The sequence below is a fragment of the Populus euphratica genome, unplaced genomic scaffold, assembly GCF_000495115.2.
Source record: "Populus euphratica unplaced genomic scaffold, PopEup_1.0 scaffold49.1, whole genome shotgun sequence".
NCBI lineage: Eukaryota > Viridiplantae > Streptophyta > Magnoliopsida > Malpighiales > Salicaceae > Populus > Populus euphratica.
This window is the reverse complement of record NW_011499875.1, coordinates 1,438,474-1,456,970: the sequence shown is the minus strand read 5'-3', so window position 1 is coordinate 1,456,970 and position 18,497 is coordinate 1,438,474. Positions and strand designations below refer to the sequence as shown.

Sequence of the window (18,497 nt, the reverse complement as noted above, 5' to 3'; positions counted from 1 at the left end):
ATGTTTGACACCTCGACAAAGGTGATTTTCCCTTAAAAGCGAATGCTGGGTCTCAATTGCTGCTTCGATTCGATGAGCAGAATAGATTAAAAAATATGGCAGTCCTGAATGGCTGATACTTTTCACTTTACATAAGTTGATAGCACTGCTGGTAGGGTTATCTGACCATTGCCCTATTATTTTGGTGCAACTTCATGTATTCTTGGGGAAAACCCATCTCGGTTTCAGCTGGTGGTTTCGTTTTGACTTTCACGAGGTTTTGCAGAATATGAGGGTAATTTGTTGTAGTATGGAACCTGAAGGATTCAGAGTGGTTAAAATGTTCAAGTATTCTCAGGAACCTAAATACTCAGCTGAAGGAAGCTGAAATATATGCTAATGAACATGATGTAATTAGGGAACCAAATTACTCCAGACGAATCGGATCCCTATCGGCAAGCCAATTCCAGCATGCGGTCTGTATCCATGAAGCTTTAGTCGTTATGTAGGCCAAAAAAAACAAAAGGAGTTAATTGATGCCTATTAAGAGACAGAAACACATCCTTTTTTAACCTGTTAATTTCATTTAGAGGCGGGCAAAACTCCATTGTCAGGAACCGCGGAGATGAAGTTGTTCTCACTCAGCCAGCGGAGATTAAAGCCAAAGTCGTTGGTTATTACTCAATATCTGTTTAGTAATAACCGATGGAATAGGCCTAATATCGGTTCAGATGGCTGCTTGAGGCCTGATAGCAGGTCTGCAATGGATTTAGAAAATGAGAGGCATAGATGCTGTGTGGAGTTGTGATGGATCAAAGGCCCCTGCCCCTGGTTCGGACGGGTTTAATTTTGCCTTCTACAAAAAGGCATGGCATCTAGTTGGAGAAGAGATTTTTGACATGGTAGGTGGTTTTTTATACTCTGGCCGAATGCCAAAGGGCATTAGCTGTTGCACCCCCCACCCCCCACAATAATCTATTTGCTACACACAAATGAGCATATACTAGATTGGTGGCGCATGCTTTCCCGTGCATCATTTTAATTTTTTTTAAATATAAAAAAATTATATTTAGATGATGTTAACATATTTTTAAAAAGTAATAAAAATAATGACTGAGATATAGATCCTACTAAATCCAATAAAATAGTTTCATCTAATTATATGATAGAAAAAAACAATAACAATAAATAAATCGAATTTAAAAAGAAAAACTGATAATGATGACCGAAAGAAAAGGAACATTTGTCAAAAAGGAAGAAATTACGAAGCCTATTTTTTAAAATAAACAATGTAGAATGATGAAATTGAAAAAAATAAGTGAAAAAAATAATATCAGCATATGTTAACTTTTAAAACTTGTAACCTGATTCACTAAATTGAAAACAGTTTATTTAAAAAGATCATGAAACCCAATTCCTAACAAATTAAACATCGAATGATGAAATTAAAAAAAAAATACAACCTAGAATTTTGAATTAAAGAGAAAAATTGAAAAGAAAAATAAATTCATAAAAGGATCCAAAATTAAAAAAATAAATCAAAAAAATAAAAATTAAATTTGAGACAAATTATGATTATGGATTCAATGATGAAATTGAAAATAAATTAAAATTAAAAAAAAATAAGAGCAAAATTAGAAATCAAAACAATGAGGATCAAAGTTAAAATATTAGTAAATGAGAAGACAACTCTAAAATTTTGAATGAACGTCATGAATTTTAAGAAAAAAAAGAGAGAGAGAGAGAAAAAAGTATGTTGGTGACATGCTATCACATAAATGACGACACTCATCACCTCATGTAAAAAGATATGTATTGATATTTCCAACACCATCATAAAAGTTGTCATTTGAACATCTAGAAATGTCGTACAAGTCATTAAAAGATCGCGAGTGCCCGACCTTACTAGTATATATGTTGCACAAGTCATCCAATTTTATTTTTAAATTATATTTTATATTTATAAAAATATCAAATTTCCCACTAAAAAGCTATGATGAAAATACAAAAAAAACCTCATGTACTCTAGTTAAATAAGTTTTTCTTTTAAGGGCAATTTAAATATGTTATTATGCTTTTATAATGTAAGGAGACCTACTTGTCCTTAATCAATATGATAATAACTTGTAAACTTTATAAAAAGGTCATACTATGCTGTATAGCTAACTCATTATTTTTTATTAGAATGGTAAATTGGTTGTTATATTGTTCCAGTGAATAGTAAATCCTTCCATATCGAGTAATGTTTTTCCCTCCCTAATTAGCTTTTGTTTATAAATGGTCTGGTTGTTCAAAAGTAATAGTGTAAAGGGAGTAGATGATTGGTAAGCAAAAAAAACGGTGTTAATGAATCCTTTCAAATATAAATAATAATTAAAAAGTTATCACAATAATTTAAAGACTTTAAAGAACCTTACAATATGGTTCATTATTGAGGAAGACAATCGAGATTTTAAAAAGTGAACTATAGTCCATTATCTGACAACCAAGATAAATATGATAGAGTTTATATTTTTTATGATGACATTCCTAGCATAATATATGTTACGATAAAACAAGTTTTTCTAAGTATATAGTTGTTGACGTTAGACAACAACTATCCAAAAACCTTTTTATGTGCAAGATATTAAATCATAAACAAGGTGTTAAAAATGACTTCTATAAAAGAACTAACTCTGAACAATATGGTTAACACTTACCCTCACCAAGAGAATTTAGTTTCTCATTTGTTGTTGAGCAAAAATGGGTTTAGGTTGGTTTTTGAATCTAGTATGTTTACCCTCATAAAAAGTGGGATATTTACGAGTAAAAAATATTTATATGATAGATTATTTAAGCTTAATATTATGACTTCTATACACAAAAGCAAAAATATTGATAAGGCTTCTTCTTTTATGTATTTGGTTGAGTTTTTTTATCTATGGCATAGTTGTTTAGGCTATATTAATTATTAAACATTCAAAAGGATAAGTAATTGGGGTTTACCCTTTAATTCTATATTGATGAAAGTCATAAATGTAAAATTTATGTATAACCCAAATTGACTAAAACACCTTTCTATTTCATAGATAAAACGAGTAAGCTTCTAGATTTAATTCATATTAATATTTATAATTTAAAGTTTATGTAAATTATAAGTAGTAAAAAATATTTTATTACTTTTATCAATAATTTCACAAAATATTATTATAACTGAAGTAAAAAGAATTTAAAAAAAATTATCTTCACTTAACCAATATTTTTTAGAGTTTTAGTTGCGTTTAAGTCAAATGTCATGCCAGTTATTGCATTATTGTATATTAAACGGGACAAGTCATTAATAAAAAGTCTACTACTCCCGTTGATATAAAATTTACAATAAAAAAAAATGCTTGAATCACTTTTTTTAAAAAAAAAAAAAAAGAGAAGAAATTCGTGCATTGATCTGATTACATCATGCACTAAACATTATATATAAATAATATTTCTTCTATAAGAGTTTATTATCCTAACACCAACAGAGACTAATGGCACTCTCTGTGTATAACGCATGTGTGCCAATATATGGTCACATGCACCAACAGACTCTATCAGCCCATATGATATGGACAAGAACTTCCATTATTTCTGCGAGGAATTTGTATGCATGATACTGATTGCACATGTCCGTATTAACGTTTCTCTTTGTTTTTGCCTCAGATACTAAGATTTAATTTCTACTAGCTCGATTTTTGAAGCACAAACAAAGAAGAAAAACAAGAATTGGAGTATCCACAAAACAATCACCATGATCAGGTTGAGAAGTGATAACATCGCACTTCGGCCTGCTGCCAGAAGATTTTCAGAATCAATAATCAGGTTTTTCAAAGAACAAGATCCATGTTTTCTTGCCGTAGAAATGGAATTGTGAAGTGATTGATTGAATTTTAAAAAGCTGGTTGCAACGTCATGATCTTCATGGGGATCGAATAAAATAGTAGAGGCAATGGTGCTGCTTTCTTGAATGGTTATTTCCCAGATAAAGGTTAGACGTAAGAAATAGTGAGCAAATACATCATCTCCCTTATTTTTCCTTTAATGTGGGTATGTATGTGTGAATGTATCAGTATTTGAACGGATATGATAACTCGAAGGTCACTCACTGATTGGTGGTGACGTGAAGAGCACTATCCTGATGACAGGAAAGTCTTGAGAAAGCGGCCTGCCTCTTTCATGGCAGGGGAAAGGCGACTTTAGTGAGGTTGCAAGTTGCCAACTTGGCTAATAAAGAAACAAAGAAAAAACAAATTTAGATAACCGTGGGAGCTATAAAGTTCTAGAGAAGGAATTGCTAGGTGGGGGAGGCCGGAGAATATCTTTGCCTCAGTTTAGGTATTTTCTTTAGTTATTCACCGGTTCTTTTTGTTAGAAGACTAGTGGGTTTTTAAAAAAAAAATAGCATAATTTAATAAAAATTTTGAGAAAATAACACGGGTTAAAACATTTTTAAAAATAATACAGTTTGAATACGATAACATTTCAAAATATTGTTTTTATAAACAATAATTATTTAAAATAGCAGTCACTTCTTATAATATATATATATACACACACACATAATATTATTTGAAATAGTGGTTGTTTAATGAATATTTCATAACACTTTTCTTTTGTAAATTAATTAATCATAACAAAAATTATTCAAATATTTTATAAACATCTAATAGTTAAAAGGTAGGATTTAACATCCAATGGTCAAGAAAAAAAAAAAGGAAATAAAGTGATATGGCCTGAGAGAGAAATGAAAAAAAATATCACTGAGATCATACAGGATTCTATTTTTAATACACTCGATATTATTAAAAAAATTCAATAAAATAATTCTATTGTGTAGTAATATACTTGGTTGGACCTTGTACAAAATATTGTCTTGTTTCCTTGCGAAAAACTTGATTTTGGTGCAAATGTATTAATGTATTTGTGTAGCAATGTACTTGGTTGGACCATGTGATTCAATTGTTTGATAAAATGTCTTCAAGAGACATTGTAGACGTGGAGGCTTTATTTGAGAGGATCACACAAATTTATACCCAACCCTTCGATTTCTTGGGATTCAATTTGGGTCTCAAAAAACAAATTTTAAATTGCCATGAATTGCTTTGAAAAATAACTTGTTTGTTTAGGTTTACAGGGACTATAAGTTATCTAGTTTATTACAAAAACTAACGTTGTATTTAATATTGTAGTAGCGATAATTTTTAAAAGTATTTTTTATATTAAAATAATTTATTTTTTATTTTTAAAAATTTATTTTTTATACCAACCTATTAAAACTATATAAAAAAAAATTAAATTTTTATAAAAGGTTTAAGTTGTGTTCCCAAAGACACCTAAATGAATAATAAGTTTTTGTATTGTATTATTGAGGTAGAAAGTGATAAAATAAAAATAAAAAAATTAAATATAGAGTTTTAAAAAAAGAGGATTAATTGATTAATGCTATTAAATTATAAAGAATAAGTTATAATAAAAAAGGAAGCGAAGGCCTTAAAGTCAATGAAGGAGTAAAGTAATGGACCAAAAGGCTAGCAAAAATAGGATATCATCTATAGGTTTGATTTGTTGATGCAATCGGTCTATCTCTGAAGGACCCCGTCGATTTAACCCCACCATACCCTTAATTTAATTGGTGAAAAGAAGGTTTGTAGCTTCTATTTCCTTTTTGTGGACAGTTACATCAGTGGATGGTGCCCAGTGAGGATTATTTGTATAAATATATCTATACTTTTCCAATTTATTCCTACTGCTTTTGTTCGTTATTCGTGCACACTTAAATGTACAGATAATCAATAAAAGTTAACTCCCCCGTGAAATGTATTTTTCGCTGTAAAAAGGATTACTGTTCACTATATTAATATAATAACAGTTTTTTTTTTAGATTAATGTGGGTGTCTGAACCAGCTTGCGCGCATCACGACTAACAATCTTACTTTTTATATATATATATATATATGTATTATATATTTTAAATTCGATATAATGAGGTAGACCGGGTGTAATTTAATATTTTAATAAATATAAAATATATTTTAAAAACCAAATATGATATTAACCAAGTTATATCTTAATTTTACTTTAAAATATATGTTTATTAATTTTATAAGATTTGACATATCTTTTAAATCATACTTGAATCAAATTAAAATTTTACAAGGAGATACTAGATACATAAAACTATATTGTACTAAAGTTCATAAACATATTATTTAAATTAGTCAAACTTGTTGTTGTTATTTTGAAAAATCCATCGATAAAGTGTTATTTCTTAACTATTTTCAATCCTATCCATCCAAGTTTATAATTAGTTAATTTTGAACGGCAAAAACAAATATAACAAGTCATATTTAAGTCTTATAGTTATACATGGACTTGGATTATAAGTGTGCCTGATGTGACTTGAATTCATTGAAGAATTGAAGTCTTTTTTATGGATTATAAGTGTGCCTGATGTGACTTGAATTCATTGAAGTCATTTTTATTTTAGGATATGCGTTGCGGTTAAGGATTCTCTAAATGCTTTAGTTTTAGTTATCTATTATTTTTTTTTGTTCTTTTTAAGTTACAGAAGATTTGAGAGAATTTTAACATTTAGTTTTTCCATTTTAAATTATGTTTTTGGGTTTGGTTTATTAGCTGATACATAAGGCTTGTTTAGGCTTAATTTATTAATTAGTTTTCATCTATGGCTCAATACTGGTTCAGATTTATACTTCTAAGATATTTAGTATTGATTTTGGATCAATTTTATAAGTGAGTCAATTTAACCCACAAAAATAGATCTATTAGGGTTTTTATTTTTAAGAGTATAAATATTCTTTGTAAGGACAAAATATTCAGACTTGGTAATATTATTTCTACCAAATTTATTCAACTTGTATGAAAGAGATTCTCACATTTTTTGGTTCTCTAACGAACTAAATTTACTTATAAAAAATTAATTGGCCTTGTAATGTCTTCATTATACTTCTCGTTCATGAATTGTTATTCGTAGGATAAAATTCTTATTTCAATAAAGCTAGTATCTTTGAACAAATTTTTATTGTGTCACACTCCTATCATATTTGTTTTGGCTTTATGGGATTCGATGTCAATCTTGTTATGAGTTATATGACCACGTGATCATAAGGATCTCATAAAAAAAATGGCCGCATGGCATCCTCTAGCTATCAAAAACTTCCTTCTAGCATGTTGTTGTAATCTTCATGATGTCTTTTTCTTGTTGGGGCAATACATAGTGTCGATGGTAAGGCAATTAGTCGCTAGCCATGCTTTCTTTCTTTTTTTCCTGCTTTCCTCTCTCTTCTCCCTCCACATTTTTACTAATTATTTAAAATTTTAAAGTTGTCTTTTTATTTATTGATATTTCAACTATGGTATTTATTATTTTGATTTCTAGTTTTTGTTCTTGGCTTTTATGTAAAATTTTAATTGGTTTTTAATTTCATTATTTAATTCCAATTTGTGATATGCTATTTTTTTCAATTTACTCCTTATTTTTTTGTTTTTAATTTTTTTTCTTGATCCTTTTATAAAATTTTGATTTATTTTCAATTTCATCATTCAATTTCAATTTATAATGTTATTTGTTTTCTAATTTGGTCCTTATTCTTTTGAGTTTTTTATCCTTTCATTAAATTAATTTTTCTTTTCAATTTCACCCTTCAATTAAAAATTTATTGTTGTCCTCTAATTTATTTTTTATTTAAATTTAAATTTTTATTTTTTTAATTTTTATTTTTGAATTTTAGGTCTTTCTATGTGATTAAAAAAAAATTCTAATTTGATTTTTTAATATTTGATTGATTATGAATTGGACTTTATAGTTTTTATAGATAAGGTTTTTTCGATCTAACACTCAGATTACGGATTTAAAAAGTTAATTCGAGTTGATATTATTTTTTTTACTTATTTTTTTATTTTATCATTTAATAATTTTTTTAAATAAACTTTCTAATTTTCTTTATTTTTATGTATTTTATTGATCCAAGCTAACTTGACCCTTTTTATGGGGTCACTTTCTTTAAAAGAAATTTTAATTATTTTTGGTTCCATCCTTTAAATTTTGGTGTTTTTAATTAATATTTTGATTCTTTTTAAAATTAATCTTTATTATTTTTCTCATTTTGATTTTTATTTAACTATCCTATTACCATCATCAAGATTGCGAGGTTTAACAACAATATCGTGGAGAATCTTAGTAGTGGTGATGGATATTAATTGGTTTTTCACTGATGGTGGCGATCATTATGTGCTGATGATGGAGACAATTGAGAGGACATGTTAGGGTAGGAATATTTTTAATTATCACTTCCATTTTCCCTTTTATTATAACATCTGATGTTGGGTATCAATTTAAGAACTAGGAATAGACTATAATGTCCTTGATTAATGACTATAAAAAAATAATTTTGAAATTATAATATCGCTGATGATTCAGAGTATTTTTAAAAAATATATATATCAAAATAAATTTTTTTATTTTTTAAAAATTATTTTTAATATAAGTACAATAAAATTATCTAAAAATATAAAAAATATTTTTAAAAAATTCAAAATTTTAATTTATACCTTGTTCCAAATACTCCACTCCCTCAAGATTTGAACGAGTGCATGCATCACTCTCAAACATATGATTAACAACTTCCAATTAAGAGATCCCATGCCTCAAGATTAGCTCAATGAGGTCAGAGGAAAAATATAAAACCCATGACTGTAATGATGTCATGTCAGCTCAGTTAGAGACCAATGATGGCTCAGTTCCATGACCGATTGCCTGGTGTCGGCTCGAACCGAAGCATTCAGTACTTGAAATCTTAAACAGCATGATGACATGAAAGCGGCAGTATTCTTTCAATAAGCGAACAAAGTCAGTCACAAGCCTAAGTCGCATAAAAAATCCCTTCAAATGTAAAGTAACATGCATACGCTTTCGAGTTTCCGAGAAGAGGAAATCGCCCTATGCACAAACACCTTTCACCTTCGAACTAAAGCCAACACAACCAAATGGAGAAGATCAAGAATTTCATTAGCTAAACATGCCAAAAAAGTCTTCATTCTTCGACTGCTGCACACATCAATATTGCTCAATTTACAAGGGAATAAAATGGGACGAAAAGAATATATAAGAGATCAGTATCCAGTTATGACTCCATTGATACGTGACGTCAAAAGAACGTAGAACCATTGAAGGGGAAAACAGGCGCTCTCCTCTAAAGTCAACCATATTTTACATTTCAGTTTTTCATCATGTTTCCTGCCAAGCAATTCCACTTCTTTGACTAGCAAACTTTGACGGCAGCTAAATAAATTCCTTTACGCCAATCCATTAAAGTCCAACCCAAAAAATATTCCTTTACGCCAATCCATTAAAGTCCACAAGACCAATTCCAAGTTCCAACAGGGAAATTTCAAGACGCGCTTCAAGGTAGCAATTTTCTCAAACAACATAGGACTAAAACTAAGCAAAGCATCTAAATAAGTGAACGCATCACCAGCCATTAGAAAATATCAGGTGCGTATATCTCGACAACATAGACCAACATCAATATAAGTTTGCTCATGTCGACCAAGCATCAACCAAAACTTTTCACTTGATTTACTGGATCATATGAAAGAAAGAAAGCAAGCAACTTGTAGTTGTTCAAAGTGTTATAGCTGGATTTAGTAAATATGAAAGAAAGCATACGGTCCAAGTATCTAATAGAGCAATGCTCAAAAAAAGAGTACCATCAAATAGAGCATAATAATACCAATATTGCAAAACCAACTGAATGTACAAGGCAAATAATCAGAACCTGCAGTGAAAAAACCAGCGTATGTAACATTTCTAGAGATTTGATTTCCCATCAATGAGTTTTGGCATCAGAAATTAATCAACAAAACGCTGTATAAGCAAAAATGTTACTAGAAGACAACTGCAAGGATTGAGAGGGATTTATATGAACAAGAACAAGAAGAGGCAGTGATCAAAGCTACTGGAGATGTGAATAAAGGTTAAGACTTTCTTGTAGACATTCATAAGCTGTAGATAACCATTTAGCCCCACCAGCAAATATACTTTGCAATTCCAGTCTAACCTGACCCTACAATAACCACAGATATAAAATTAAAAATATGAAATTCAGTCCCCAAAGAATTGTTGTGACCTTGTGCCGCAAATAATTGTGATACCATATGGTGTACATACCCCAAAAGTTAAATGAACTTCTACATCGATGCAGACCAGACAAGACCAGAGAACAAAAACAGGGCCAGAATAGTACAAGTGAAAGAGAAAAACCACTTTAAATACAATGCACACTCTTTGAAACTGATCCTAATAGCAACAGGGTCTTTGATTCCAGAAAATAGCTCCAACCCATCAATCCATCACTTAACTAGAACTCATCAGCTCAAACCTTCACCCGGTACAACCAAATGACATGCTACTGTGCTGACCTATCTAGCCAATGGCTTTTGCTTAAGATTCAAAGTCCAGGCATCCTTGCCCTTCTTTCCACCTTCACCCATCAGGCGCGTGCCTGTGTCATGCTTTAGTTGTTACTCTTTCTCTAAACACACCTGATTGTGTAATTCCCATTAACTGATCATAACAACGAGATGCTATTATTTTGTTAAACCTCACCTCCCTTATTCTAAAATGAACACCATGCCAAACACTCTATGTACTTCAAAAGCAATTAGGTCTTGAAAGCACAAGCGACAGGTCAATGTTCAATCACAATCATGTGGTATAATAATAGAGCAGTGCAGGGAATACAGTCCTCAGCAGACAATGGTCGACTCAGAAATGCTGTCGAAGCATTACAAAAGGAACTCAATGGGGAAAACAGCCTATTGAGGGATGAAAACTAAAGCCTATATTTTACCATGCTTAAGGTTGAAATGTTTTTGTGAGCAAGTTAGATGAAGACATTAATACAAGGAAATAATGAATTCAAGCTGATGAGAATAAACAGCATTAGACAAATTGGAGATGCACGTGGATAGCAAACAAACCTTGAAAGATGCTCTTCTAAGTTCAAACATCTATTGAAAAAATATAGCACATGTTTCCTTAACACAGGAATAATCAGAAGAACAAATTATATCTAGTTTTCTATTTACCTTCCTGTATAGCAGGTATGACAATAAAGCACAAACAGAACATTCACGCTTAATTACAACAACAGGATAGCTGATAACATAATAAAACCAGCAACTGGTAATAACCAAACAGCATGATCTAAAATTGAAACACCATGAATCTTTCTTTCATTGTATAACACATGAAACAATAAAAGAACTGCATTAGAATTCCTTCCCAAGAAGAATTGAACTTCAAAGCAACTGAGATTTAATCCACAACAGTACAAGTACATAAGAATTCTCTCCTAAAAAACCTACATGCTAATTTTGGTGTCTGTAAACCTACCTCCTTTCATGATACAGCAGTCTTACATGTTACAGCTTTTGTTCAGGTGTCCAGTCAACTTGGGTCTGAACTTCACTACATCACCCAAGTAACATTTATCCAAGAAATTAAAATAATTGCAGTTGTTAAAGATTCTAATCTCAGTACAAGCTGCACAACTAGTAATGACTATCAACAAAACAAAATGATAACAAAAACAAAGAAAGTTCAATAAACAAAAAGACTACAACTTTTTAGACCTCTTGCACAAGCAGTGATGATCATTTTCACAACTGAAGTTCCTGTGAATCACAGATAAGCCTCCTCAAAGAGTGCACCAGCTTCTCATCAAACACAGAAGTCCGCAAACAACAATGTTATCTCATGGGACTATTGATCCCTCCATCTTGGACTTGAGACAGGGAAAAAACCTGAAGGCGATAAAGGAAAAAAGCCCGGAGAAGGTGGAGGTTGAGGCCCTGGACCCAAAATCCCTGACTGAGCCATAGGTGAAAATGCAAAATTTGGTGTCAGTGGAGGAAACTGAACCCCAGGAGAAAGCAATGGGTAAGGTGACCTCGGGGACAACAGATTCATGTAACCAGTAGGAGAGGGCAAAAGGAATTGAGATGTTGGTGAGGATAAACAAGGAGGACCATTCATCCATGGGGAAGAGAGATTGGGCACAGGTGGGGCAGGACCATTCACTCCAGGCGTGGGTACTGGAGCCAGAGATGGATTCGGAAGCAAACCACCAGAAGGCGGTTGGTGTTGAGGCTGAATTTGCCCTCGACCTTGTGGTAGTGGTGGATGGGGTTGTAGCGGAGATTGAGCTTGGTTTCCCCTTGGACCAGGGTCCATAATTGTATTCTGAAGGTAGCGCATATACGCCGAAATAGGAGACTCTGCTGTACTTGCCCAACCCGAGTCCCCAGGTATAAAAGGCGGCGTCATTGTTGGAGATGGTAGCCCAAATTGGCCAGGTGGGTGTGGCATCCCTGGCCTAACGAATGCATTATGGTAAGGAACTGGAGGTGCCACTGCTGGAGCTGGGACTGGTGGGGGTATATGAGGTCGATTGATAGGCGTTAAAGGAGGCGGTCTAATTTTCTGTAGCCGCATACTTTGAGGCTTCGGAGGATTCTGGGGAGGTCTAGGCAAAGGTTCTTGTGAAGGGGAGCCAGTTAGTTGCTGAACAATGTTTCTAAAGTCATTCTTGCTTATGTTGTAGACCTGAGGTTGAGGCTGTTGCCTATTGGGATTGTTAGCAAAATTGGGTTGGTGCAAAGGACTCTTCTTTATATTCTTGCCTATCTTGTTCACTCCCAAGTGATCACTCTGCCTGTTTTTCGAGTTATCCATTGTTTTTTTTTAAAAAAAAAAAAAGCTTGTTCCTAGCAACTCGATACCAATATTATGATTTAACCAGAAAGTCGAACCATTAAAGGCTTCAAAACAATACCCAGAACTCCAAACTTTAAGCTTGAATACGCTAGATTCTATTATTCTGAATATATCCACAAAGTCAAAACATTAGAAAAGCTTCAAGGGCAACACCCATAACTCCAAAATGAAGCTCATCAAAACCCTAATAGCTCAATGCCAAAAGAGCAAAAAAAAAAAATGGAAGATATAAAGCTGATATTCAAGAGGCAAAGAGAGCATACCCTTTTAGTCTCGTCTCTCCAAAACTAAAATTCCAAAATTGGATAGAATCAACTGGAAAGCTAGTCACCTCAAAACCCAATTCCTTGCATAAGAAACCCAAGCTACAGAATCCAAATCTCTCCAAAACAAAGAAAAGAAAAACTTAACCCAAGAGAGCAAAGCCCAACAGAAGAGATCAAAAGCCAAATATATATATATGAAGTCCAAAAATGAAAGTAGTAGCAACTCTAAACCCAAAAATTCAAAGTAAGCCCCACCTTGTTTTTCTACAAGGAAGAAAGGAGGAGAAGTAAAAAAAAGGTAAGCGCAAGAGAAGAAAAATTACGAGGTACGGGAAGGCAGGCTTGGCTTGAAAACTGCAGAGCAGAATCCGGAAATATTTCCAGAAAGAAAGCAAGCAAAAAGAGGAGCGTAGGAAAGAAACCCTAACAATCACAGAGACCAGCCAGTCAAATTCAATGGTGCGTATAATTGAAAACAAAGGAATTGAATGCTGTAGTTGGGAATGGGATGGAGAGAGAAATAGAAGCAAGAGAGAGAGGTGGGTGTGGGGCCCTTTTAGACATAACAGCTAACACGTTATTACAATCCATTACAATTGGACTTTGCTACCGTGACTTTTTCTTCTTTCTTTTATGGGCTTTTCTGGGCTGGTCTGCTATGCATAAACCGGCTTTGGTGTGAAACCTCGATGTGGGTTAGGTGGGAAAGGAGGGTTTGTTTTTTTGGTTTAATTTGGATTTTAAAGTTATTTTTTATTTAAAAAATATCAAATTTATAATTTTATATTTTTATTATTATTTTTAAGTGATAGTTTTAAAAATAAAAAAATTATTTTAATATATTTTTAATAAAAAAAATTTAAAAGCATATTATATTATAATATCTGGTTAGTTGTTCAGTAAAATGTTGTAAAGAGTTTTTAAAAAATATTATTAAATTTATAATTTTTTATTTTACATGACTTTCAAATTAAATCAATGTAAGTTGACTTTATAGGTATATTCATTACCTCATCAAAATTTAGTTTTATTTAAAAAATTCAATATAATATTAATTTAAAATTATTTTTATTTAAAAAATAAAAATAAAAATAATATTTTGAATTGACCCTAGTCAACCAAGATTGAGTTCATATCATGACTCAAATCATAGGCCTAACCAATTTTAGTAACTTTATTTTTTAAAATTTATTTTTATTTAATTATGTAATAATAAAAATAGATATTTGCGCGGGGGGGGAACAAATAAAATTATAGAAGAGAAATATATTTTTATGTCAAAAGTTTATTTTCAAATTTATTTAATTTATATTTTTTTGACAACAGAATAGTTTTTTTTTTTTTTACTAGTAGCATGGTTCATTTAATAAAAAGCAATAATAATCAGACAAATATTAAGAAAAACTATAACAATTTGAACTAAAAAATAAAATATAAATTTTTAATAAAAAAACCCTTATTTGCACATTTTTTTTATTTTGAAGAAAATATATATATTATTTTTAAAGCAAAAACTTATTGTGAAAGTAAGTTTCAATTAGAAATCTTGCAATCTTATATGAAAAACAATATATGAAAACAATAAATTTAAAAACAAATATAAGAAGTTTACAATAGAAATATTAAAAAAATATTGTAATCTTATTCAATATTAATGAGAAAATTATTTTAAAAAATCTACATATAAAAATAAAACATAATTATTCATAAAGAAATCCATAATGTAATCATGAGAAAGCCCTAATATTTTTTTTAAAAATGGCATGTTTTTTACCTATGGGTAGAAAAAATTAAAATAGAGGCATGTTAAAAACTTTAATCATTTGAAGTAGAAAAAAATATATCTCATCAATCTAAAATTCATTACTTATTAATACATCTTTTTATTCTAATGAAATTATTTTTTTAATAAGAAGCATTGTTTTTAAAATAAAAAATTATCATGACCTCGTGAGTAAGTTTTAATAAAAAAAATGAAAATTTCTCAATATTTTATGTGTGATCAAAGGAAAAAAAATAATTAATATGATAAAATTATATTATAAATCTATTAAAATTTATTTTTATTGAATATTCATGAACATTTTTTTTCAATACTAGGTATATGATAATTGAAAAATAAATTATTAACATTCACATAAAAACATATTAAATTATTCAAAAACTATGCCAAAATTGAATAATAATTTAAATATCAAGTTAAAAAATTTATTTATAATACATTTCAATTAAAATAAAATTGAGAAAAACTTATATAAAAAAGATCAGGTGCCTAGCTAAAAAGATTAGTTGTCGATTGGTCCAATATAGAGAAAAACTAGCACTTGTAAGCTTACTTATTCTTCTTAGTTATTATTTTTTTATGTTTAAGTATGGATGATATATTATTTATCTTTTTATTAAAAACAATTAAAGTAAATATTTTATCATTTGCTTATCTAGATTTTAGCAACTAATGATTGCGAATTAAGGATTTTTTTACCCAAATTCATATTTTCAACATATTTTCATTTAAACACACATAATAAATACCCTAAGAGATTTAATAAACTAATTATTAATCTTGAAAATTAAACTAAATAAAATATTTGTTTCTTTAACTCAATTTATATTTTTCGAACAAGATGAAAGTTCAAAAAAACTTTAATGGCGCTCCTTTCATTTTTTATTGCTAGAATGTGGTCTATCACACTCCTTTCATTAAGAGGAGCCCAGCAACATTAAAATTAATTTTTTATTGCTAGAATGTGGTCTATCAACCACCTTTTTAAAAAAACAAATAAATTATGGACTAAAATATAAAATAAATAAAGTATAGGTTTGAAAAGTAAAATCTTCAAAACACAAAAATAAAAAATAAAAAAGCTAAAATTCCAGGATTATAGTGAATTTTTCCATGACTCATGAACATAATGCAAACAAATCGAATTATAAAAAAAATTAAGATTTAAAACAAATAACTAACAAAAAAAAAAAAGGGAATGAAGTAAACAAGATTTTCCCTTTGTTCTTTTAATATATAACTAATAAACATAATTTTACATAAACAAATAATAATCAATGCAATGTTTTTTTATCAAAGGGTGTGTTTCAAAGTTTATATTCTCTATTTTAAAATGCTTTTAAAAAATATATTTGGTTTAAAAAAGCATTAAAATGATGTTTTTCTATTATTTTTTGATGATTTTAATGTGTTGATATTAAAAATAAAAAAATTATTTTTTAATATATTTTTAAATAAAAAACTATTTTAAAAAGAAAGTTACAACACAATCACACAGAATAAATCAATGAAACTCATATTGTTAATATCAATTTTTGCTTTATTTCTTATTCTTTTTTTTTTCTTCACTTTTTTGTGATGGTCACCACTCACTCAAATTAATTGGTTTAGTTTGATGGCAATTTATTTATTTTGTGATTTTTATGAAGATAAAAGTAAAAACAAATTATTTGTAAGAGTTTTTGCATGAGTTTTCCATTTATTTATTTATTTTATTAGATATTCAATTGGTTAAGTTGGGTTTTAATATGTTTTTATATTTATCAGAAAACATAATATTTTAATAAAGTAGAAGAAAAACTATCTTCAAAATAGAGTTTTACATTTTACCATCATCACATTTAGCGACCACTTCATTCATATTACAAGATATTTTTCTCTCTTTAAACTAGTATTATTTTCAAATTGATATCAAAGCACAAAATTTAACTACATCAACTTTATTTCTTGAAAAACTTGGTGCAATCCTTTTATTAACAGTTATTGTCTATCAAGTCCTGTTAATGGCAAAAAGAATGCTCTTTCTATAGATTTGTTTAATGTTAAGCCAAGTGTCATGAAACCAAATTCAATTTTTGATATCTAGTTTAAAAAGGATAAACTGCTTTGTCCTAGACCCTCTCCACCTTAACCAAATAAGCCTTCAATTGTATTGTTGGTTTAACCACTGTTTATATAGTATGAGACATTTTTAACATGCATTTGAATCAAATTCTTTTTTTATATAGGTAAAGCTTTATATTTAAATTCAGAAATGAACACTATATAGTGAAAAAAAACCATGATTTTACAAATTCTAAAATTACAGCTAAACTATAGAGAAAACTATGATTTAATGAACTCTAAATATCAATAACTAAATTCTAATAACACACATAACTTTTAAAATAAATATCTTAAATTTAATTAAAAAATGAATATGAAAATAACAGTGACAAGTAAAGACAATTCCGAAATAACAATATCTAAACCTAATTTGAGCGTGAAAACTTGGAACCTTGTAAAACTAAGCTTGTATGACGCATTAAAACCTGTAATCTTATAAAACTGAGCTTGTATAATGCATTTATAAAATTTCAACTTGATTTAACAATCGAGTCAAAAATTATATTTGTTTTTGTTAGTAAATTTATTTTATTTATATAGACTTTTTTTTATATTTGAACCTGTCATTCTTATCTATAACTTATCTACTAGATGTTCCATTTCAATCCCCTTTACTTGTGAAAGACTTGATCTTAACTCAGCACTCTAATTTTATTCAGGAATTTTATAATAGTTACTTATTAGGTAAATAAACAAAAAGAACTTCATCTAATATTAAAAAAAATAAGAGGTTTTATTATAACTTATAATATGAGATGCTTATAATATGAGATGAGGGATACCAAATCAACTAATTTGGATATCAGAGGAAAAATCAAAATTCATATACACAGCTGCACTTGAACATTTAGCATTATATAAAATATCTTTTTATTTTTAAAATTAATTAATTATGTATGACATCTCTTGCTAAGTTATTCAGTTAATTTATCTTATAGGTTATCTTTTAAATTCAACAAACTTATTGCTTTGAAGATGTATATATTTAAATTTGATAAATATATTGGTATGAAATGATGTTATTTTCCTTTCAAATATTATTTTGAAATGATGTTATTTTCCTTCTAAATATTAGTTTGATACCAGAAATCAATTAGAAAATATATTTAAATAAATACATAAAATTTTTAAAAACCTATAGAAGTTGTTATCTGTGTATATATATATATATATATATTGCTTTAACGCTATAATAAATATGGTGGGACTAATTAATATCTTAAAAATAATAATTTTCACATTTTAAAGCCTGATAGCTATACTTATTGATTTATAGGAAGTAACTAGTGATACTCATAGTTATCTCCTAGAACTCATTTAAAAAAAAAATTAAGTACAAGAAAAAAAATAAAATTCATGACCAAAATAAAATAATTAGAATATCTTCTGATTTACCTCTCATACTTATATTTATTTATTTCTTTCAAATAAATATAAAAAATAACTATTAAAATTTTCCTAAAATTTACATGTATATTGCATAGATCACAAAGCGGAAGAAAAAAAGGGACGTGGATGATAAAATTAACATGTTGATTCCTATTACATG

General features: G+C 29.2%; 1 protein-coding gene across 1 annotated transcript; it reads right to left on the bottom strand.

Annotated features, from left to right (window-relative positions):
• Window positions 1-11,273: 11,273 nt before the first annotated feature.
• IKU1 (VQ motif-containing protein) lies at window positions 11,274-13,638 on the bottom strand. The gene is made up of 2 exons (XM_011029879.1): window positions 12,792-13,638; window positions 11,274-12,759 (listed from the first exon to the last, which is right to left on the bottom strand). The coding sequence occupies exon 2, from the start codon at window positions 12,749-12,751 to the stop codon at window positions 11,780-11,782; it is 972 nt and encodes a 323-aa protein (XP_011028181.1). The 5' UTR covers window positions 12,752-12,759; window positions 12,792-13,638; the 3' UTR covers window positions 11,274-11,779.
• Window positions 13,639-18,497: the final 4,859 nt, after the last annotated feature.